We start from the raw sequence: 23,173 nt of genomic DNA, 5'->3' as shown, positions 1-23,173 counted from the left end.
TCCGCAAATCAGTAAGCGATGTAACTGAAACCCCTTTCACTTTGTGTAAGCCCACCCGACCCGCTCCGAGCTGGGATCGAACCGGCGACCTTCCACATGGGAGTCAGTTGCTCTAACAAGGAGGCTAAACACCATGACCTCTAGTGTCTGTCGCTGGAGCACCTTTAGAGGTCAGAGGAGTGAGGTTTGGGCCTCCGTTACACATGGGATGAGGGAACTGGAACTAATGCTAACTCGCTTCTGGGTTTTCGACGTGGTAGTTCCCCCACTCTATAGTGTTCATCTGCGTGTCTAGCTCTGCCTTTTGGTACCCTTTGCAAAGGGTGCGGGAAAAGTGGTACGGTCCGGTTCAGTACGCCTTTTAACAGTGGAAACAGCATTAAAAGCGTGATGAACTGTACCGTACCCTACCACTCAGTGGAAACAGGCTGTAAGGGCCCACACACTTAGGGGTCCCCCAGAGATGATATTAGGGGTCCACACCACTACCACCGCACCCCTGCTGTCAAATCATCTGAGATCATTTAATAGAACAGACCCCTGCTGTACACTCGCTTCATGTGTGATGTTGACATTAGTGTGTGTGTGTGTGTGTGTGTGTGTGTGTGTGTGTGTGTGTGTGTGTGTTGTGCAGAAAGACACTAGAGGCAGATCACCACTGAAACTATCGCTAATACAGCTCCACCACACCCCCCACTGCACTAGCTCAGGCATCAAATGCAGATTCACACCTCTACTGGCAGACAATGAGTGGAGATGGAGAATGTGTGTGTGTGTGTGTGTGTGTGTGTGTGTGTGTGTGTGTGTGTGTGTGTGTGTGTGTGTGTGTGTGTGTGTGTGTGTGTTCTTTTATTACACTTCACTCATTCTTGCACCAAAAATATAACAAACAAGCACTAGTGGTGTGTGTGTGTGTGTGTGTGTGTGTGTGTGTGTGTGGTGATATTGGGCAGCAGCTGCAGCATGTCTGATATTCAATACACACAGCAGATGGACACACACACACACACACACTCACGCACTGTCTGCTATTGTTGAGTGAGCCAATGGGACGAGTGTGTGTGTGTGTCTGAGTGTGTGTGTTGATGTAAAACTCAGTCCACTCTCATCTGCTGCTCAGGTGACACACACTCACACACACTCTCTCGCACTCTCACTGCGTGCTCCGCTCGTGTGTTTAGCTGCAGTGTGTGTGTTGGTCTGTGTGAGTTTCTGCTGCAGTGTGTGTTTGGTCTGTGTGTGTGTGTGTTTCTGCTGGTCATGATGCCCGTGTCCGGAGATGACCTGGTCTGCCCGAAGTTTCAGCCCAACATCTTCGACTCCTCCCGCTGCCACGACTGCTTACGGCAGAAACACCTGCACAAAACCTGCAGCGAACACACACCTGAGCAGAACACCACTGCTGCTCCTGCAGGAGGAGGAGGAGGACACAAGGACTGCAGCAGCAACAAGGTCAGACACACACACACACACACTCTTATTTACACATATACACACTCACTCAAACTCATACATGCTCACTTACACACACACACACTTATACACTCATATTTACACACTCAAACTTACACACTTATACACACATATTTACACACTCAAACTTACACACACACACACACACACTTATACACTCATATTTACACACTCAAACTTACACACACACACACACACACACTTATACACTCATATTTACACACTCAAACTTACACACACACACACACTTATACACTCATATTTACACACTCAAACTTACACACTTATACACATATTTACACACTCAAACTTACACACACACACACTTATACACACATATTTACACACTCAAACTTACACACACACACACACTTATACACACATATTTACACACTAAAACTTACACACACACACACACACACTTATACACTCATATTTACACACTCAAACTTACACACACACACACACACACACACTTATACACTCATATTTACACACTCAAACTTACACACTCAAACTTACACACACACACACACACTTATACACTCATATTTACACACTCAAACTTACACACTCAAACTTACACACACACACACACACACACACTTATACACTCATATTTACACACTCAAACTTACACACACACACTTATACCCTCATTTACACTCTCAAACTTATACACACACACTCATACACTCATATTTAAACACTCAAACTTAAACACACACACACACATACCCTCATTCACACTCTCAAACTTATACACACACACACACACACTCACTTATATACTCATATTTACACACTCAAACTTACACACACACACACACACATGTAGTCATATTTAAACACTTAAACTTATACACACACTCAATTATACACTCTTATTTTTACATATATACACTCACTCAAACTTATATACACTTACACACACACACACACACACACACACTTATTCAGTCATATTTACACAAGCTTATTAAAAGCTTACTTACACACTCTTATTTACACGCACACACACTTTAACACAATCATATATACACACATACACAATGCTTTACATACACACACACAGTCATATATATATTCTCTCTTACTCACACACAAACAATACATCATACACACTTATACACACTCACTGCTCAGAGCTGCTAAACTACCGGTGTGTGTGTGTGTGTGTGTGTGTGTGTGTGTGTGTGTGTGTGTGTGTGTGTGTGTGTCCTCATCATTAATGAATGAAGGCAGATCATTTCCCTCTCTCTGTGACATCAGAGAAACACAACGCACTCACAGAGAGGCCGAGTTACATCTGACTGACTGTTACCAGAAGGGTGTTAGCCATAGCGCTCTGTTGCTAGGGTGGTTTGGTAATTGCTAAGTGGTTCTAAATGGTTGCTATGCTATTTTGAGCAATTGCTAGGTTCTTCATGGTCTATGATGTCTTGGGGAGTTTCTGGAGTCTTCTAAAAGGTTGCTATGATGTTTTGGATTGTTGCTAGGTTCTACTGGATGGTTGCTATAGTGTCTTGAGTAGTTTCTGTGGTCTTCAAGATGGTTGCTATGGTGTTTTGGGTAGTTGCTAGGTTCTACTGGGTGGTTGCTATAGTGTCTTGAGTAGTTTCTGTGGTCTTCAAGATGGTTGCTATGGTGTTTTGGGTAGTTGCTAGGTTCTACTGGGTGGTTGCTATAGTGTCTTGAGTAGTTTCTGTGGTCTTCAAGATGGTTGCTATGGTGTTTTGGGCAGTTGCTAGGTTTGTTGGGTGGTTTTTATAGTGTTTTGAGTATTTGCTAGGTTCTACTGGGTGGTTGCTATGATGTTTTCAGTAGTTTCTGGAGTCTTCTAAATGGTTGCTATGGTGTTTTAGGTAGTTGCTTGGTTCTAATGGGTGGTTGCTATGGTCTCGTGAGTAGTTTCTGTGGTCTTCTAAATGGTTGCAGTGGAGTCGTTGGTAGTTCCTTGGTTCTACAGGGTGGTTGCTATGGTGTGTTAAGTAGTTGCTAGGTTCTACTGGGGATTGCTATGGTATCTTGAGTAGTTCCTGGGGTCTTCTAAATGGTTGCTAGGGGTTTTTGGGTTGTTGCTAGGTTTTACTAGGTGGTTGCTATGGTGTCTTGAGCAGTTCTGGGTCATCTAAATAGTTTCAATAGTGTTTTGGGTTGTTGCTAGGTTCTACTGAGGGTTGCTATGATGTCTTCAGCAGTTTCAGGGTCTTCAGAATGGTTGCTATGGTGTTTTGGGTGGTTGCCATGATTTCTTGTGTAGTTTCAGGAGTTATCTAAATGGTTGCAATAATGTATTGGGTAGTTGCTAGGTTCTACTGGGTAGTTGTTAGGGTGTCTTGGGTAGTTAAGTTTTGCTGGGTGGTTGCTTTAGTGTCTTGAGTAGTTTCTGTGGTCTTCTTAATCGTTGATAAGGTATTCTGGGTAGTTGCTAGGTTCTGTTGGGTGGTTGCTATGGTGTCTTGAGTGGTTTCTGAGGTCTTCTAAATGGTTGCTATGGTGTAATGGGTAGTTGCTAGGTTCAGCTGGGTAGTTTTTATGGTGTCTTGAGTAGCAGTTTTGCTGGGTTTTGCTGTCTTGAGTAGTTTCTATGGTCTTCTAAATGGTTGCTATGATGTTTTGGGTAGTTGCTAGGTTCTTCTGGGTGGTTGCTGTAGTGTCTTGAGTAGTTTCTGTGGTCTTCTAAATGGTTTTCTGTGTGTCTGACAAGCAAAAAGCCCGTCAGCTTTACCCTCAAGACGTGTCCAGATTTGATGACAGTAAATGTTTATGATGAACATTATTAATCCCAGTAGCGTCTGTCCGTTTGAGTTTGATGAATGCTGACAGCTGCTAATCTAAAATAATGATGAGCAGAAAAGCAGAAAGCAGACTGAGTTACAGCCGTGAAACCCTACACCGGTACAGCGTGTGTGTGTGTGTGTGTGTGTGTGTCAGCCTGACACTGCTCCAGAACTGATGTTATACCTGCCTTATATCCAATGAATGAACAATCACTAAGACTGTTCGACATATGTTCATATTTATAAACATCCTCCTGTATGTAGACACCTGTCTTAGTCAATAACTCAGTAAAGTGCAGCATCATCCTGCTCTGCTGCTGCTGAGACCGCTTCAGCTGCAGTGTTCTGCTCTCTGATTGGCCCTGCTCCATCCAACCAATCAGGAGGACTCAGATGTGCTGTCAGTGGTGAGCAGCTACTGTGATGTCAGCAGAGGGGGGCGGGGCTTGGAGGACAGCTCGTTCTGCATCTTAAGTCCCGACTGTGACCTTTACCTGTGTGACGGAGACGACGACCAAAGCTCGGACAGGTGAGTCTAAGTGTTCCGCTGTAGAAACTGAATGCTGAAGGGTTTTACATGAGTGTGTGTGTGTGTGTGTGTGTGTTTGTTGCATATCTTGTCTTGTTAGCCTTCAATAAGACAACTTTTGGAAGTCATCGTTCCCTCAGTAGAGTGTAAGTGTGTTGAGTTCTGCAATAGTACACCTGTGCTTCCCTTATTAATCGCAGTCAGGGTGAGGATTCTGTGTACAGCAGCTCCGAGTCCTCCATCCTCCTCCATCCTCCCTCATCCGGCCGCAGAATGACCCGCCTGGACCCGCCACCGCACCGCACGAGCCCCCGTGGCTGGACGGAGGGCACTCAGAGTCGCCGGGATGGTTTTGGGCAGTTCGGCATTTCTCACGGTAAGGAAAACACCTGTATCGGGTTACACCTCTGTGGAGTTGGACAGTTGGAGTGGCAGTTTGAGGTGTCGGGTGGTGTTGGGTTGCACAGGCTTTTCCTGAGTGATGCACAAGGCTATATTATTATATTATAATGCAAGCTGTTAATATTTTTTTATCACTAGGAGCTTTGCACTACAGTGCCAATGAAACCAACTATAAACTAAAATAAAAAGCAATTGCAAAACTATAAGGACCTTGCTGTTAGGTCACAGTGTATCAGCTCACAAATTAAGAAGGATCCCCATCTTGTCTGTGTGTCTGCAGGTGGCGTGAAGGACCGCGGGGAGCGGGAGAGTGGATATTTCTCTCTGGGACGAGCAGCGGGTGGCAGAGCTCTGCGAGACCAGAGTCCTGCTGGCCCGTATCGGCACTCAGAGAGAGGCCATCCCCTGCCCAGCAACAAGAGCCCGGAGCCCAAAGCCGCCATTCCCTTTCGAAACCCAGACCTTGGTGTCCCCTCTGAAAGGAGAACCTCAGAGTTTCAGAATATGGAGCAGTATGCAGAAAGTCTTGCTCAGTTTCCTCCAGAGCCGCTGGATATCACTGCAGAGATTGAGGCCCTCGCTGGACCCCGGGCCCTGAGCCCCACACCTTTTAAACAGGCTGAATCCTACAGTTCCTCCAGTCGAAGAGGTGGACAAAGTCGAAACACGTCTCCTTTACGACAGCCGGGGTCACTCAACACTTCCCACAGAGGCTCCAGTCTCCTGCAGTCCTCGTCTCCCTCTCAAAGCCTTTCGCCGTTCAGACGGGCTGAGTCCAGTTCCTCCATCAACACCGTGGGCTTACGCTCGAGTGGAGCGTCATATGGACAAGACCGGGCATCTGTCAGTCCAACACGGAGCAGTTACACTGCACAGAAAAATCTCAGATCATTGGCGAGTACGGTAGGCACGGTCAGCAAGTCTCTGTCCTACATGGATCTGAAAGGCTCTCAACAAAAACACGGAACCAGCAGCCGCAGCGGCTCGCCTCCATCCAGACGGAGTTACGATTCTCCTACAGCTCGAAAACCAGACATAAAGAACCTTTCATATGACCGACTGAACTCCTCCAACTCCACCAGCCGATATGATTCAAGAAGCCAGTCCCCTTCCAGACAGAGTTATGAGGGTCGGAAAGCTGAAATAAAGAGCCCTTCATATGAGCGGAGCCATGACAGACAGAGCTCCTCCTTTTCCACGAAGGGTCGATACAGTTCCAGGAGCCAGTCCCCATCGGGGAGACCAGAGGATGGCCAGAGTCCAGAGGGGCGACGCAGCGCATCTCCAGTCAGGAAGGGCTATGGGACACCAAGCCAATCAGAACCAAGATCTGTCTCAAATAGGTGGAGAGATGAGAGAACAAGCCCTGCCCCCACTAGGAAAAACTATGAGGGACAATCCACAATGAAGAAAACAGAAGCAAATAGCCGACACTCTTCTCCAAATAGAGGCTCATCATTGTTTCGTAAGCCTGAAACATCATCAAACCATGGCCCCAAGAGCCGCAGTACATCCCCATTAGCCCCGAGTCCATCTGTCCTGCGTAACTCAGAGAGTGGACGGAGCCAGTCAGTGTCCACCCTGAGGAGAGACCTGGTAGATCACATCCCCATGAGGAGCGACAGACCCAGCTCCAATTTCAGGAACTCTGCCGGTACCCAGCCTCGCCATGATCCAATCCCATCAACTGACCGCTGGAAAGGCTCCGCCCACTCACTCCACAGCCAGTCAGCTTCTCGTCACCCCTCCCCCACCCGCCACAGTGGGGAGAAGAAGCAGATCTCCTTCACTCAGTCGGTCCCCGTGGGCTGGGGGGTGCCTCAGGACAGCGGCCGCAGGAGCAGCTCCAGACCAGGCCATCAGGAGCACACCTCCAGGACTTCACCCTTGAAGACACACACCTCCACCCCCAGTGGCCGGAGACACCGCAGCCCCTCTCCTCCAGTGCAGACACACACCTCCATCCCCAACAGCCGGAGACACCGCAGCCCCTCACCTCCAGTGCAGACACACACCTCTACCCCCAGCAGCCGGAGACACCGCAGCCCCTCTCCCCCAGTGCAGACACACAACTCCACCCCTAGCAGGCAGAGACACCGCAGCCCCTCACCTCCAGCGCAGACACACACATCTTCTCAGAGCTCCATGGACTCCGAGTCCAGCCATCTGTCTGCAGGGTCGTCGGGTCTCAACCGGGAGGAGTACGCCATGATGGCTGACCTTCCCAAAGTTAAAACCGTCTTCCAGAGGGAGAGTCCGAGCCACCCGATGAGGTCCGAGAAACGAGAACAGTCCCGCTACAAACCCGCCAGGTGGAGAAAGCTTCATCACTGTACTAATCACTGTGTAATGCTGACATCAGACCAAACTTTATTATTTATTCTCCTCATTTATTTACAAATGAAATCATGTGTCTACAGTCACTCCCACAGCAAAGCTCCACACTCAGAATGGGAGGATCTGGAGGAGGATAGAGAGAGTGGCACACTATCACGGGCTCACTCGTCCAGCTCTCTACACACACAGGTAACCACACACTGGTCAGTGTGTTTGGCCTGCTTCTCCTCCACTGATTGGACGGCTGAGTGACAGTGACCAGTGCCTTTTTACCCAAAATCAAACAATAAAGAGCTCTACAAAACGAAAACAGACCAAACTGACTTGTGAATATTAATATTGATTTATTTTACTGTTATTAATTCTTCAGTGTTTCCGCAGGGATTGAGCCGCCCGGCTGCAGAGCACACACACTCCAGCAGGAGCTCAGGACAGAAGCAGGTACAGATACACCACCTCCTGTCTCCAGCCGAACACTGAATGCTGCAGTGTGAACGCATAACTGTGTGTGTGTGTGTGTGTGTGTGTGTGTGTGTGTGTGTGTGTGTGTGTGTGTGTGTGTGTGTGTGTGTGTGTGTGTGTGTTTGTTTGTTCTGCAGAAAACACACAGGCCGTCTGTGTATTTCTCCTGCAGTGTGGACCAGACCGATGAAGAACCAGTAGAACAGGCATGTCTCTCACACACACTCTCTCTCACACACACACACACACACACACACAGCTAGGTAGATTACTCATGAAATCTGTAACTGATTACAAATGACACAAGAATATTTGTATGTGGTAATGTAATCTCTAGGGAGGCAAGGTGGCTCAGTGGTCAGCACTGTTGGGTCACTGGTTTGAGTCCCGGCTGGGTCAGTTGGTGTTTCTGTGTGGAGTTTGCATGTTCTCCCCATGTTGGCGTGGGTTTCCTCCAGGAACTCCGGTTTCCCCCACAGTCCAAACACATGTGCTAGAGGGGTACTGATCAACTACACTGGCCGTAGTGAATGAGTGTTTGTGAATGAGTGTGTATGGGGGTTTCCCAGTACTGGGTTGCAGCTGGACGGGCATCCGCTGCATAAAACATATGCTGGAATAGTTGGCAGTTCATTCCGCTGTGGCGACCCCTGATTAATAAAGGACTAAGCCAGGGGAGAATGAATGAATGAATGAATGAATGACTATGATCTCCTAGATGACACATTAATAGCTATGTAATCTAACTGCTTTTGGATTACATTTAGATTACTTTAGTGCTAACTGTTATTTGACGTCACATATACTGAAGCAGGATAATCTTGAGCTATTTTAATAAATAAAAATAACTCGTGTTTAGCAGATAAAATGGCAGCCTGTGTTCAAAGTGTAGTGATGGACGGTTAGTATTTGACAATACTCACATTAAGATACTTCATTTTTATTATTTTTGAGGAAAACACTGAATAAAACCACAGCTGATCATTATAAATAGTTTACGTTATATTAAGTACGTGGAAAACAGTAGCATCACAAAAACAACCTCATGTGTCTTAAAATTTATAAATAAATATGTAATAAAATAAGTATAAATAAATGTCTTTGGATTTTGGATATTTAAGGATCTTTATATTCTAAGACTGAAAAATTGATGGATTGTCTTTTCTTCATATAGTTGTTCTTGTAAATGGAGCTTTAGACAGATATGAAGTGCAAATCATTCGCATTTAATGCATTTGTTAAACAATATTCACGTCATTAATGATGATTTTGTGTTGGTAATGCTAATAAATTATACATTTGTGATGAGCTACCCCTTTTTTAAAGCCACTGTTTGTTTTGAGGTTTGATTATAATGATAATTGTTGTTTATTTGTTCAATATTTATCTTTATATTATTATGTAAGTTGGAGTTGAGAATAATTTAATATTTCGCCTTGATTATAGCGCAGCTTCACAGGTAGACCGTGAGCTGTACGTTTGCGCATTTTGATTGGACGCTGAACTGCGCTGGGCGGCTCTAATTGGTTACTGTCCGGCGCAGAGCTGTTCTGAATGGTTGCTGTGCTGCGCTGAGCGCTTGTGATTGGTCGCTCGCTTCCGCTAAACTCTACTCAGGATCCGCCCCGGCAACGCCAACAGCAGCGCGAGTTCCGTCAAACTTATGCTGTGATCTGTCGATGAAATAATCCGGTTATTAAACATGCTGATCCCGAGTTTCCCGAAAACCTCACCGCGCTGACGCTCTTCTGACGCGGAGCTTCTAACCTGTGCTTGTGTTTGTGTGTCTGCGGCTGGATTTGAACATCATGACGGTCAGTTTCACTTTGATTCACTTTAGTAAGCGACGCTCTCAGTGTAAACACGACGCGGGCTCGCTCCTGTGTGCTGTGGACGCGCATTCACACTCCTGCTTTTGTGTGTTTGTGTGTCGTGTGGTGTGTTCCCTCTTGTGTGGTACGTGAACAACTTATGTGTGTGTGTTTGTTCATATTTGTGTTTGTGCGCGCGCGACACACCCGCACTGCGCACGCGCATTACTGAGGCATTTACTTGTTTATGTAAAATAAACACAATAATCGTGTGTGTGTGTGTGTGTGTGTGTGTGTGTGTGTGTGTGTGAGATGTCTGACCTGCTTTGATGAGAGTCTCTGAGAATGACACTGAAAACACACTGACTGGTCTTCATTCATACTGCACGCAACCATACACAAACACGTTTCACGAGTGCACAGTAAGCTTCAGTCTGAATGTACACTTTATATCTGGGCTGGATTACTTGTAAAAAGTGATTAGTTACTAGTTACAAATTACATTACACAATTTGTAGCCAGTAACTTAATCTGACTACTTTTGGATTACATTTAGATTACTTTTGTGCTGACCTCATCTGATGGCACATATTGAAGCAGGATAATCTTGATTGAGCTGAAGTTGGTGTTATATTCACACATTCAGACTTTCTCCCTAATAATATAATTTCAGGAAAGTACTGTTTGCTAATTCTAAATAGTGAAATCATATTAGGAGTCAATAAAGTACAGCTTTGTTCAAAGTCAATCAAAAAGTGCTCATTGTTTTTCGAAGTCAGACTTGCATGCAATTTCAGACCCAATATTCAAAGTAATATGGTAAACAATGTAGGGACTGTGTCATGACTAGGGCCAGACCGAATCTGCAGACATTTTTTGCTATTTCTGCGCAGAATTGTGTTAAAGATTATTACTATCAGAATGATTTTGGTAAAGTATCATAACTAAAACCTTAATATGTGAAATAAAAAGTAATACCTTTTTGACTTTTATTTAATGTTTACAATGCAAATCCAATTAGATTCACTTTAGGTGGTAAACAAAGCAGATCTCTCATATAATATCTCTACTAAAAGACAGAAATTATGACTTTACAAACTATATTGTTAATAAATCATATAAATATGTTCATATTAGTCAAGGATGTTACTGAAATAATTTTTAAAAACTAAATAAATATAAATTTACACACATTTACACAAGTAAATAAACAGAATCAATGATGGGCTAAAAATTGCCCATCGCACATGCAGATTCTGTGTGGGCCTAGCCATGAGTTGTCACTGAATGAGTGCGCAAATATAAAATATAAAACCAGCCTCACCTCAATATAATCTTGTACTATTTTGAAAGATAAGAGAAAGTCTATCTGCCTTCATTCATTCTTTATCAGCAGCAAGAGCTTATTTTAAATTATAATGTTGAACTTGTGATGTTTCACAATACCCAAACTAATATATCTCACTGTTTCTGATGATTTAAAAACATTTCCTTCATATTAAGTACATTTAAAAAGCAGCTAAATAAAAAAAAAGATGAAATAGAAAAACCTGAAATTCACAACAATATCACTGTGATGTCAAATATTTCATCTAAACATACACTAGAAGTAAAAAATGTGACAATGTGTTATTTTGCTGTAAAAATACACACATTACACATCTTAGTTCTTCATTGATTGCTTTTACTTCAGGAACCACTAGTTTCTCTACTAATGATGCATCACACACAGCAGGTAATCACCTTCATAAATGCTATGAATATGCTATGAATAGCGGTTAGTTTAAGGATCTATTTAGACAGATTTTGGTCAAAATATGTGGGGAAATGTGCACAAATAAAATAAACGGCGACCTGCTTTTAAATTCTGCATTATATTCGTCATTCTCAGACTCTGTAAATTCAGGAGGAACTGCTCAACACATCAGCTTCTCTGCTCACGATAGACCACTTCAGTGTGGTGGTGCCGCTGACACATGAACATTTCCTGCACATCACCAAACAGCACCTGTAACGAGGCAGTTTAATCATATCTTAATGCTAAAATGGCTGCCATAACATTATTCTTCAACATCTGGAGCTTTTTGGATTCTGAGAAGCGATGGAAATTCACAATGTCATACATGAGGACCATTGCTATTGTTTACACCCCTCGAAATGGTCTATGGGTGCTGGATCCCAGTGTTCAGTGTTCTCTGGCACTGAATGTTGTGTTGTGTGTAAATTAGGGCTGTAACGATACACGATATAAAATCGAAATCGCGACACTCAGATCTACGATCCTGTGTCGCGGTGTGATAAGGGAGAATCGCGACACACCCACCCCGTCATACCTTTCCAATAACGTCACGCGTGCCTGCAAAAGTTGAGCTAATTAACACTTTTTTTCGTTCGACATTACAAACACTGCTCCGTTTAAGCCCTCGCAATATTTAGCCGGGAGAGCTCGCACGGAGCTCTTAGTAAGGGACCGTCTGAATGTGTCAAGAATATCAAAAACAAAACCAACTTAACCCCGCTTGACAACCGACAACGCCAGAAACATTGCCAATGCTGTCAAAGCGGCCGGAATTTCAGCGCATATACGATGATGCTCACACTGTTAATGTGGCTGCGCAGAGAGGGATGGGCGTTCACCAGATGTCAGGTAACAGCCAAACTTTTCTGTAACCGTGCTGTGCGCTTTCTGTTTGAACCTTTGGGAGTGCTGACTGACAGGTGCGTGCGGTCAGAAAACACGACGAAGCTTTCAGTTAAAATAAACACAGTTTCTATAGTTATAGCCTACTTTATTTAGAGATAAAGGTATATGGCTCTGCATATAATCACTCTATCTTGCTGGAGTTTATAGCCGTTTCGCTTTACTTCAGGACGCATTAACACCACTCTGAAGGTCTAATCGTTGTTTTAAGTTATCCAGAGCTGTATGAATATACAAATCTTGAATATAACAATAGTATTAAATATTACTATTGTAACAACACAGACAGCAACACTTTTGCACAATCGATACCCAGCTGATTCAGTCGTTTATAAGAGGACCGCGCCTCTTCTTTTTTCCTTGTCAACATAAAGGCAGTGCGGTGCGCCTTGTTTTCGGCCACTTGTTTAACTGCAAGGCATACCTAATTTGCGGGATGATAACGTATAACCCGTGCCTACAGACACATTTGCTAAAGAAGCAAAATGGAAGAAGAATATTGCTGTTTGATAGCCTACAGACCTGTTGATACTAAACCAGCGCTTATGTTGACCTGGATCTGCGTAATAAACGCAACAAATAGGCTTTACTTTTTATTTTACAGCTTAAAGCATGTACGCAGATTAATGCAATATCATATTTAAACAAACTGTTTACAAAAAGTCAACATATGCGCGCGTGTTGTTGTCTTTTCATCAGGCAGCGCGCGCACTTGAACCGCGAGGGAGAGAGAGGAAACCAGGCTATATCAGGACATAATCTTTAAAATAAGGATTTCTATTAAAATGTAAAAGGTTTTGTGATTATAATAATAACAGCGGGGCATTAAATAAATGCATATTTTCCGTGGAGTAAGCAATTTGAGGAAGTCTGCGATTTTTATTTGACGGAAGAAATAAACATATGATTGGAAAAAAAGCCTATGCCGGTTATTAAAAAGAATCAGTCAGTATTTTCGTTTTGTAAAATAAATTAATTATTTAAGTGAAAATAATTTAGGGCAGTCCTATTTATTTTATTCATTTTATTTAGATTATTCTGCTCTTCTGTGCTAAACACTGCAGGTGCGTGAAGATGCTCTGTTGTTCTGTTCTGCTATTAATATATAAAAATAAATCAGTATTTTAAAATGCAATATTTAATGTGTCATACACAAAATAGACACGTCAATTGGTTTAATATAAAATTAATAGTAATCTGACCAGTTAACCGTTAATAACCGATTAATGAGCGGCGGTTGTCGGTTAGCAAAATTAACGAAATGAGCATCCCTAGCTATTTAATTTACTTTTTCTATGCAAGAGAACTTGATTGAAAAATAATTTTCAACATGCTTGAACCATCTAAACAATGGAGTTTAGTTTGGTTTTTCAACAGTATTTTGTTACAAAGAAAACAGAAGTGATATAGCTTTGCCTATTTATTTATTTTATATATGGCTATTTATATTGTTAATAATTTGCATAGTTAATATTGTTCTTTGATGTTTAGTTTATAAAGATTTTTCAAATTTTATTTAATTAAAAATAGTTTTAAAAATCTTTTTTTTCCCCACCCCACACGAAAAAAATAAAATAAAAAATCGTGATACGAATCGAATCGTGGGTCAAAAATCGTGATACGAACCGAATCGTGGGTTTGGTGTATCGTTACAGCCCTAGTGTAAATGCTGTGTTTATCATATATACTCATGTTTGACAGCTGCAGTTTCACTGTGACTGGTGTTTCCTGTGCTGTGTGTGTGTGTGTGTTACTCAAACACATTCAGCCAGATGGTGCCACTGATGTGTGTGTGTGTGTGTGTGTGTGGTTTGTTCATGACACTCCTCTCATCAGCTCTCTGTGTGTTTCTGCAGCCTGACCTGCTGAACTTTAAGAAGGGATGGATGTCCAAACTGGACGAGAGCGGAGAGGTGAGGATACTGTCTCTGTCTGTCCGTCTGTCTGTCTGTCCGTCCGTCCGTCTGTCTGTCCGTCCGTCCGTCCGTCTGTCTGTCTGTCCGTCAATCCGTCCGTCCGTCTGTCTGTCCGTCTGTTTGTCCGTCCGTCTGTCTGTCCGTCCGTCTGTCCGTCTTTCTGTCCGTCTGTCTGTCCGTCCGTCCGTCTGTCTTTCTGTCCGTCAATCCGTCCGTCTGTCCGTCTGTCTGTCTGTCCGTCCGTCCGTCTGTCTGTCCGTCCGTCCGTCCGTCTGTCTGTCTGTCCGTCAATCCGTCCGTCCGTCTGTCTGTCTGTCCGTCTGTTTGTCCGTCCGTCTGTCTGTCCGTCCGTCTGTCCGTCTTTCTGTCCGTCTGTCTGTCCGTCCGTCCGTCTGTCTTTCTGTCCGTCAATCCGTCCGTCTGTCCGTCTGTCTGTCCATCCGTCCGTCTGTCTGTCTTTCTGTCCGTCTGTCTGTCCGTCCGTCCGTCCGTCTGTCTGTCTGTGCGTCCGTCCGTTTGTCTGTCTTTCTGTCCGTCCGTCCCTCCATCTGTCCGTCCGTCCGTCCGTCTGTCTGTCCATCTGTCTGTCTGTCCGTCCGTCCGTCCGTCCGTCTGTCTGTCTGTGCGTCCATCTGTCTGTCTGTCTTTCTGTCCGTCTGTCCATCCGTCCGGCTGTCTGTTCGTCTGTCTGTCCGTCTGTCTGTCTTTCTGTCCGTCTGTCCATCCGTCCGGCTGTCTGTCCGTCTGTCTGTCTGTCCGTCTGTCTGTCCGTCCGTCTTTCTGTCCGTCCGTCTGTCTGTCTGTCCATCTGTCTGTCCGTCCGTCCGTCTTTCTGTCCGTCCGTCCGTCTTTCTGTCCGTCCGTCCGTCCGTCCGTCTGTCTGTCTGTCCATCTGTCTGTCTGTCTGTCCGTCCGTCTTTCTGTCCGTCCGTCCGTCTTTCTGTCCGTCCGTCATTCTGTCCGTCCGTCCGTCCGTCTGTCCGTCTGTCTGTCTGTCTGTCTGTCTGTGGGCTCTGGGCTTAACTGACCGTGTGTATGTATGTATGTATGTATGTATGTGTGTGTGTGTGTGTGTGTGTGTGTGTGTGTGTGTGTGTGTGTGTGTGTGTGTGTGTGTGTGTTCAGTGGAGGAAACACTGGTTTGTGCTGACGGATGCTGGACTGAAGTACTACAGAGACTCAGCAGCAGAGGAGGTGAGAATCACACACTGAACACTTACACCACACCTCTGCTGAACACTGCGCTCTGATTGGCTGATGCTCACTCTCAGGTGTTTGGTTATTGTCAGATAAAGGCACAGCTAAAGTAGTTCCGGCAGGTTTAGAGCAGCTCCATATCACTCCGCTGAATGATTAGAGTCTTTACACACACACAGCAGTCAGAATCACGTCAGAACACAACAGGAGGAGGAGGAGGAGAGCAGTGACGACCTGCGGCTGATTAGAAGAGGAGAACACACACCTGAGAGAGCAGCAAGGGGGATAATGATCATCTGTAGCTTCATAAATGTGTTTACTGACAGTGTTTTAGTCCATTTATTGTGCCCAGAACTAAACACACACATACATGTTGAAGAGCGAGCTGTTATATGTGTGTGTGTGTGTGTGTGTGTGTGCTGTCCACACAGAGGGATGATGTGGACGGAGAGATCGACCTGAAGGCGTGTGTGAAGGTGTCTGAGTTTGAGGTGGAGAAGAACTACGGCTTCCAGATTCAGGTCAGCACAGCTCTGATCACGCCTGGACTCGCTGCATTCCTCATCTACTGATTCTGCATCTGTGTGTGTGTGTGTGTGTGTGTGTGTGTGTCCTGCAGACCAGAGACGCCGTCTTCACTCTCTCCGCCATGACCGCCGGCATACGCAGAAACTGGATCGAGATCCTGAAGAAGAACGTTCGACCCGGCAGCTCCCCAGACCTCACACAGTCAGTTTTACACACACACACACACACACACACACACACACACACACACACACACACACAATTACACAAGTTAACCAAGTTAATCCAGCAAAAGAAAAGTGTGTGTGGGTTCAGCATGTGTCATGTGGACTTTGATATGCAGATTGAGCTGGATTACACCTGATTTATTAAGGAATTGTGTGTGTGTGTGTGTGTGTGTGTGTGTGTGTGTGTTTGTTTCCTCGCCAGACTGGCCAACTGCAGCAGTGATAAAGAAAACACCCGTCATCCCTCATCCCTACGTCTGCGCAGCCAATCAGAGGCCTCCTCCGCCATCATAAACTCCGCCCACAACAAATTTGACTATGTGGAGCTGTCTCCCATAGCCACGCCCCCCACTCCCGTGTCTACTAATCAAAGGGAGTCAGGGGAGGGGCAGGTGAAGGAGCACAGCCAATGGCAGGAGACACGGCCTTCTGACGACGCCCACAACCAGTGGGAGGCGGTGCTGTCGAGAAAGGGGACAAGCCAGCTGTCGGAGCAGAAGCGAATCGAGGAGGAGATTGAGCGGAAGTGGGCGGAGTTTGAGCGTCTGCCACTCAAAGAGACGAGGTCACACCCAGCGATGCGGTCGTCCAATCAGGCGCTGGAGAGGGAGGTAGTGCGTGAATAACTCTATCTGCTCTCATGAATGCCTTTATGAGAACTGAATAGAACACAGAGGCGCATCACACCCTTATGACCAAGCCAGATCACTGAGCATCATCCTGATCCAGCATTATAGACCAAACACAGCGCTCAGCATACCGCAGTCTCACACATCTCTAATATATCAGACCCTCTAGTTTTTCACCAACTATTTAGTGAATTTATTTTTTTTTTGTAATGATAAATACTGGTTTTGCGGGCATTTTATGATTAAAAAATATATAAATATATATATATATATAAACATAAAATATATATGTATGATATCTTATTTACCATATTAGGTGGCCTACTATGTTAGGTGTGCAGTCTGACACGATGACACACACATAGAAATAAGGCTTCTTTAATTTGGTCTCTTGTCTAGACGAGATCTAAAACAGTAGGGATTAAGCCAAAGGAAGGTTGAGAACTCTTATTTTTATCCACGATCTTACTTTCGCTCTCTCAGATTTCCCTCCCCGCAGCATCTGACATCATGTACCTCACTCAGGACATGTGTTAGAGCTTCCCCTGCCATGATACACCTAACACATGGACTACTATAAAACTCGTCAGTGGCAGGGAAGCGTTGTCTTTTATTAACTATTTGGAAAGAGTTAAGTGAAAACATTTATTATTATCATTTATCATTATTATTTTTATTATTATTATCATGTATTATTATCATCATTATTATTATTATCATTTATTATTATTTTTATTATTATAATAATTTATTCTTATCATTATTATTTATTATTATTTATTCTTATCATTATTATTAATATTATTATTATCATTATTATCATTTATTAATATCATTAATATTATTATTATAATTTATTATTATCATAATAATTATTATCATTATTAATATTATAATTTATTATTATCATTATTATTATCATTTATTATTATTATTATTATCATTTATTACTATTAATGTCATTATTATCATTTATTATTATCATAATTGTTATTATTATTATCATAATTTATTATTATCATTAATATTATAATGTATTATCATCATTATTATTATTATTATAATGTATTATCATTATTATTATCATTTATTATAATCATCATTATTATTATAATTGTCATTTATTGTTAACATTATTATTATTATTATTATTATTATTATTATCATCAATATTATTATTATTATCATTTATTATTATTATTTATTATTATCATTATCATTATTATTATTATGTATCATTATTATTATTATTATCATTTATTATTATCATTATTATTATTATTATCATTTATTATCATAATTATTATTATTATCATTTATTATAATCATCATTATTATTATAATTGTCATTTATTATTATTATTATTATTATTATCATTATTTATTATTATTATTATTATTATCATTTATTATTATTATTATTATCATTTATTATTTTTATTATTTATTATTATCATCATTATTATTATTATTATTATTATTATCATCATAATAATAATTATTGGGTGATTGGGTGTAGATGCAGCTGTGAATATGGCTGTAAGATTAGCATGTGTGATATTTTGATCAATATTATTATTATATATATTTATTTATAGAACCCTGTGAAACTCCTTTAGTTGTGTTCAAACTAGTAACGAGGCCAATCTGCTTGCACACATTGATTTCAATTCAGTCACGTCAGCGGCCATCATCCCTAAACCAGTCTCCATTATTGTAAGCTGCAGGTTGTTCTGTCTGCTCCGCTGCTCCGTTTGTTAGATGTTTGCTCTTACTTTCTTTTGCAGTCTGAAGCGCGTCAAGCACACTAAACGCCCCACTCTCGCCGTGTTATTCACTCGATTTGTGCCACAGGATGTAAATCACTCGCGCTGGACTCTGCATCTGCTGACTGCAGTGTTTGGTCTCGGTGTTCTGAGTGGAGAACAGTGGAGAACCCCAACAGAGCAGCAGACTCCACTTCCCTCAGTCATATCTGAGCCGGAGCTGATGCTCTGATGGAGACGCTCATCTATTGCTTAAATCAAAACGGTTATAAGGGTTAATGTGATGTCCTGAACAAAGCACTGTATGAGCTCTGATTCGGTCCTTTGTTCTGCTCTGTGTGTGTGTGTGTGTGTGTGTGTGTGTGTGTGTGTGTGTGTGTGTGTGTGTGTGTGTGTGTGCATGAGCGTGATGACACTTCCTGTGCAGTACAGCTGTGTTTTCCTGTGGAGGACTCTACCTGTGTCTCTCTCTCTCTCTCTCTCTCTTTCCTGCAGGTGGCGTCTCTGAGGCAGCAGCTGGCGGAGCTAGGGGCGGGGCAGGGTCAGGGGTGGGAGGGGTCAGGGGCGGGGCATCAGTGCTGTGGGGCGGAGTCTCGCTGCAGTGACGTTCTCCAGCAGATGGAGCGCAGACACAGAGCCGTGATGGAGGAGCAGGAGCAGCGGCACGCACAGCAGATCAGCACTCTGGAGGCGCAGAGAGACACACTGCTGCAGGAGGAGGCCCGCGCCACCGCCACCGGTACACACACACATTACATTCATCCATCTATAAACTGTAAGATGATTGATGAGCCGTTATTAAGACGTTTCCACTGTGTGTGTGTGTGTGTGTGTGTGTGTGTGTGTGTGTGTGTGTGTGTGTGTGTGTGTGTGTGTGTGGACAGTGATGGAGGCGTTAAAGAAAGCACACAGAGAAGAGCTGGAGAAGATCACACAACTCAAGCAGACACGTGCGCTGGACTCACACACACTCAACAAACAGCAGCAGTGAGTACACACACGCACACATATACATATACACACAATGTTACAGTAATATAAACGGTAAACAGTTGTCCCCAACTGACAACAACTGACCCCACAGTGGAAAAGCGGCTGCTGAATGTGTGTGTTTGCATGTGTGTGTGTGTTTGCATGTGTGTGTGTGTGCAGGGATGAGGTGTGTAGTCTGCGGCGGGAGCTCCAGGCGCTGTCGGAGCGTTACTCTCAGCAGTGTGTGGAGCTGAAGCGCGCGCAGCAGCTCAGAGACGACAGCGACACACAGATCCGACTGATGGACACACAGATGGAGCAGCTGAGGAGGGACAAGCAGGTCACACACACACACACACACACACACGTTATTCTCTCGTTATGTAGTAGATTCCACCAGAGTTGAAGATTAATAGGACTAAGTGTGTGTGTGTGTGTGTGTGTGTGTGTGTGTGTGTGTGTGTGTGTGTTGTGTGCGTGTGCGTGCATGTGTGCAGGATCTACAGGCGCGTCTGACTGATGAGATGAAGCTGATTCGGTCTCTGGCCACAGGTCAGGGGTCATCCACGGAGACCGACGACACACACCGCTCCTGCTGTGAGATGCAGGTGTGTGTGTGTTTATTCTGACCCGCTCCATGTCTCCAGCGGGTACATACAGATGCCAAAACACACACAGATATCTGATGTGTGTTTGTGTGCGTGTGTTTGTTTGTGTTTGTGTGTGTTTTGTGTTTGTGTTTGTGTGTGTGTGTGTGTGTGTGTGTGCGCAGGTTCTGCTCCGGGTCAGAGAGAATGAGCTGCAGTATCTACACAGAGAGTTGAACAGCCTCCGCAACCAGCTGCACTTCCTCACCACGGTAACACACCTGTGTGTGTGCGTGTGCGCGTGTGCGTTTGTGTGCGTGTGTGCGAATGAGTCAGCTGATCCAGCTTATGTATAATGCTTGTGTATATGTGTGTGTGTCAGGAGAAGAGCAGTGTGTGTGCGCGCTACAGTGAGGTGTGTGAGGAGCTGAGCGTGATGAAGAGCCGCAGCGAGAGAGAGACGGAGACGCTGAGAGAACACCTGAGACTCGCTCTCAACGCCCTGAGTGAGGGACACAACAGCCCACAGCACTGACACACACACACACACACACACACACACACACACACTGGAACAAACGCTTCTGCTCTGCTCCGGTCTGTACTGGAGTGTGTGTATGCACATGTGAACGCATCGCCACAAATATGGGACCAAACTGGAACAACGTCTCTCTGTCACTGGTGCAGTGTGGAGGAGCTGGACACACACACACACACACACACACACACACACACACACACACACCTGTCAGTCTCATTGGTTGATTTGCCAAACTCTTATCCAATCATGTGCCTCCTGTAGTCAACTGTGAGTGTGTGTGTGTGTGTGTGTGTGTGTGTGTGTGTGTGTGTGTGTGTGTGTGTGTGTGTGTGTGTGTGTGTGTGTCCAGCTATTTACGTGCCACAAAATCAAAGCCGCTTTGCTAGATTGAGCCAATGTTTTTACAGATGTTTGTGTTTTTGTCGTATTTAATGAGAGTTTAATGCAGGTTTAGTGAGAGTTTAATGCAGTAAACATGTTGTTCAAGAGCTAATAAACGTGGGTTCTCAGATCGTCACATCAGCGTGTGCATTATTATTATTATTATTATTATTCTCATACTCGTATAGCCTTCACATTAAACTCTTCTCTTTCCTTGTTTATAAGTGAGCAGTAATGTCGGTGCGGTGAGATCTGAGGTGTGCTGATGTCTGGAAATGTAGAATGCATCACACAGAATGAGGCTTCCTCGACTTGCTGACTTCAGAATAAATGAGTTTATAGTGGTTTTAGCTTATTTTAATGGCTATTATTGTAAATATGGTGATTTTGAGCTGTTCTGTATTGTCTATTTATAGAAAATGTACTAAGATAATTACCTATATATACAGTTGAAACCAGATATTTACATGGAACATAACCATATTTTAATAAATGTCTGATGGTGAATCGCACTGAACGTTTACTATATTAGGTGCGTCAGGATTACCTAAATGATTGACATTTGCTAAATGCCAGAATAATGAGACAATGTTTTATTAATTTCTAGACAGTCAAGAGTTTACACACATTTCCTTGGTATATTTTAGCTTTGCTTTTAAACTGTGTAACTTTAGTCAGATGTTTTGGGTCTCCTTCCACAAGCTTCTCACAATATTTTGCAGGAGTTTTGGCTCATTCCTCCTGCAGAATTGCTGTAACTGAGTCAGATTTGTAGGCTGTCTTGCTCACACAAGCTTTTTCAGCTCTGCCCACACATTCTCTATAGGATTGAGATCAGGGCTTTGTGATGGCCACTCCAAAACATTCCCTCTTTTGTCCTTAAAGCACATGTGAACTCATTTGGCAGTGTGTTTAGGGTCATGGTCTGTTTGGAAGACCCATTTGTGGTCAAGTTGTAATGTCCTGGCTGATGTGTTGAGATGTTGCTTCAGTATTTCTCCATAATGTTCTGTCTTCATGATGCCATCTCTGCTGTGAAGTGGACCAGTCCCTCCTGCAGCAAAACAGCCCCACAACATGATGCTGCCGCCCCCATACTGCACAGTTGGGATGGTGTTCTAGGCTTGTTCCCCTTTGTCCTCCAGATGTAACACTGCTCATTATGACCAAACAGTTCAATCTCAGCTCCATCAGAGCACAGCACATGTCTCCACACATCAGTCTTTCCCCAGTGTCATTCAGCTAATGGTAATCTGGCGTTGTTGTTGATTCTGGCTTGTTGATTTTCTCATGTTGTCACACAGGGAAGCAGTGTGTTCAACACTATTCTACAGTTGTGCCTCACATTAACTCAAATGTTGTCAATTAGCCAATCAGAAACCTCCAAACCCCTGACATCATCATCTGAGCTTTCCAGAGGCAGAATAATCTTATTGTGTGTAAACTTGACTTTCAAGAAGAGATAGAACAATTTCTCAACACATATATCTTATTATAATGCTATTAAGCAGAGCAGAAACACATGTGATCACCCTAAAGAGCAGTATATATACATTATACACATATATAGCCTGCATTGTGTGATGTATATATTTATTTTTCCTCAGAAATATATACACGTGCATTTATTTTGTAAAGTAAATATGCACAGTACGCATATTATGGATTACAGATGTTTATTTTGGATGTGATCATCACTATAAATGAAGTTTACTGTATTCAACAGTGGGGTGTTTGTGAGAATATTGAAGCAGTAGTTATGATCAGGTGAGTAACACACACCGCCTGTTCTTCAGCTCGAGCTCGTACAGTGGCTGGGACCATGTTTTAATCGCAGGATCAGGATATTTGAGTGTTTTTTCTTCCTCTGTTTTGATAATTTCTTCCAGTGGACATGCGCAGTTACGCTCCTCTGGGTTTTGAGAGCATCC

General features: G+C 43.5%; 1 protein-coding gene across 6 annotated transcripts; it reads left to right on the top strand.

The window, feature by feature from the left end:
* Nucleotides 1–1,118: 1,118 nt before the first annotated feature.
* Nucleotides 1,119–21,752, top strand: triobpb (TRIO and F-actin binding protein b). Of its 6 annotated transcripts, none has more exon segments than NM_001442439.1 (18): nt 1,119–1,452; nt 4,640–4,785; nt 4,986–5,161; nt 5,468–7,499; nt 7,608–7,713; nt 7,906–7,965; nt 8,124–8,192; nt 14,355–14,411; nt 15,540–15,608; nt 16,043–16,132; nt 16,231–16,340; nt 16,569–16,977; nt 19,257–19,500; nt 19,646–19,748; nt 19,914–20,073; nt 20,231–20,341; nt 20,506–20,592; nt 20,703–21,752. In NM_001442439.1, coding segments are annotated over 18 exon segments (4,374 nt in total). In that variant the 5' UTR covers nt 1,119–1,260; the 3' UTR covers nt 20,856–21,752.
* The last annotated feature ends 1,421 nt before the right edge of the window (nt 21,753–23,173 follow it).

This window comes from Danio rerio, chromosome 3 (assembly GCF_052040795.2).
Source record: "Danio rerio strain M-AB ecotype USA chromosome 3, GRCz13ab, whole genome shotgun sequence".
Classification (NCBI taxonomy): Eukaryota; Metazoa; Chordata; class Actinopteri; order Cypriniformes; family Danionidae; genus Danio; species Danio rerio.
This window is presented reverse-complemented; position numbering and strand designations above follow the sequence as displayed.

Coding starts and splice junctions, on each gene's coding strand:
- triobpb (XM_087243372.1), top strand. CDS start 1,261: ATGATGCCCGTGTCCGGAGATGACCTGGTCTGCCCGAAGTTTCAGCCC. Junction 7,714..7,905: donor CCAGCTCTCTACACACACAG/GTAACCACACAC, acceptor GTGTTTCCGCAG/GGATTGAGCCGCCCGGCTGC. Junction 19,501..19,645: donor GGCCCGCGCCACCGCCACCG/GTACACACACAC, acceptor GTGTGTGGACAG/TGATGGAGGCGTTAAAGAAA.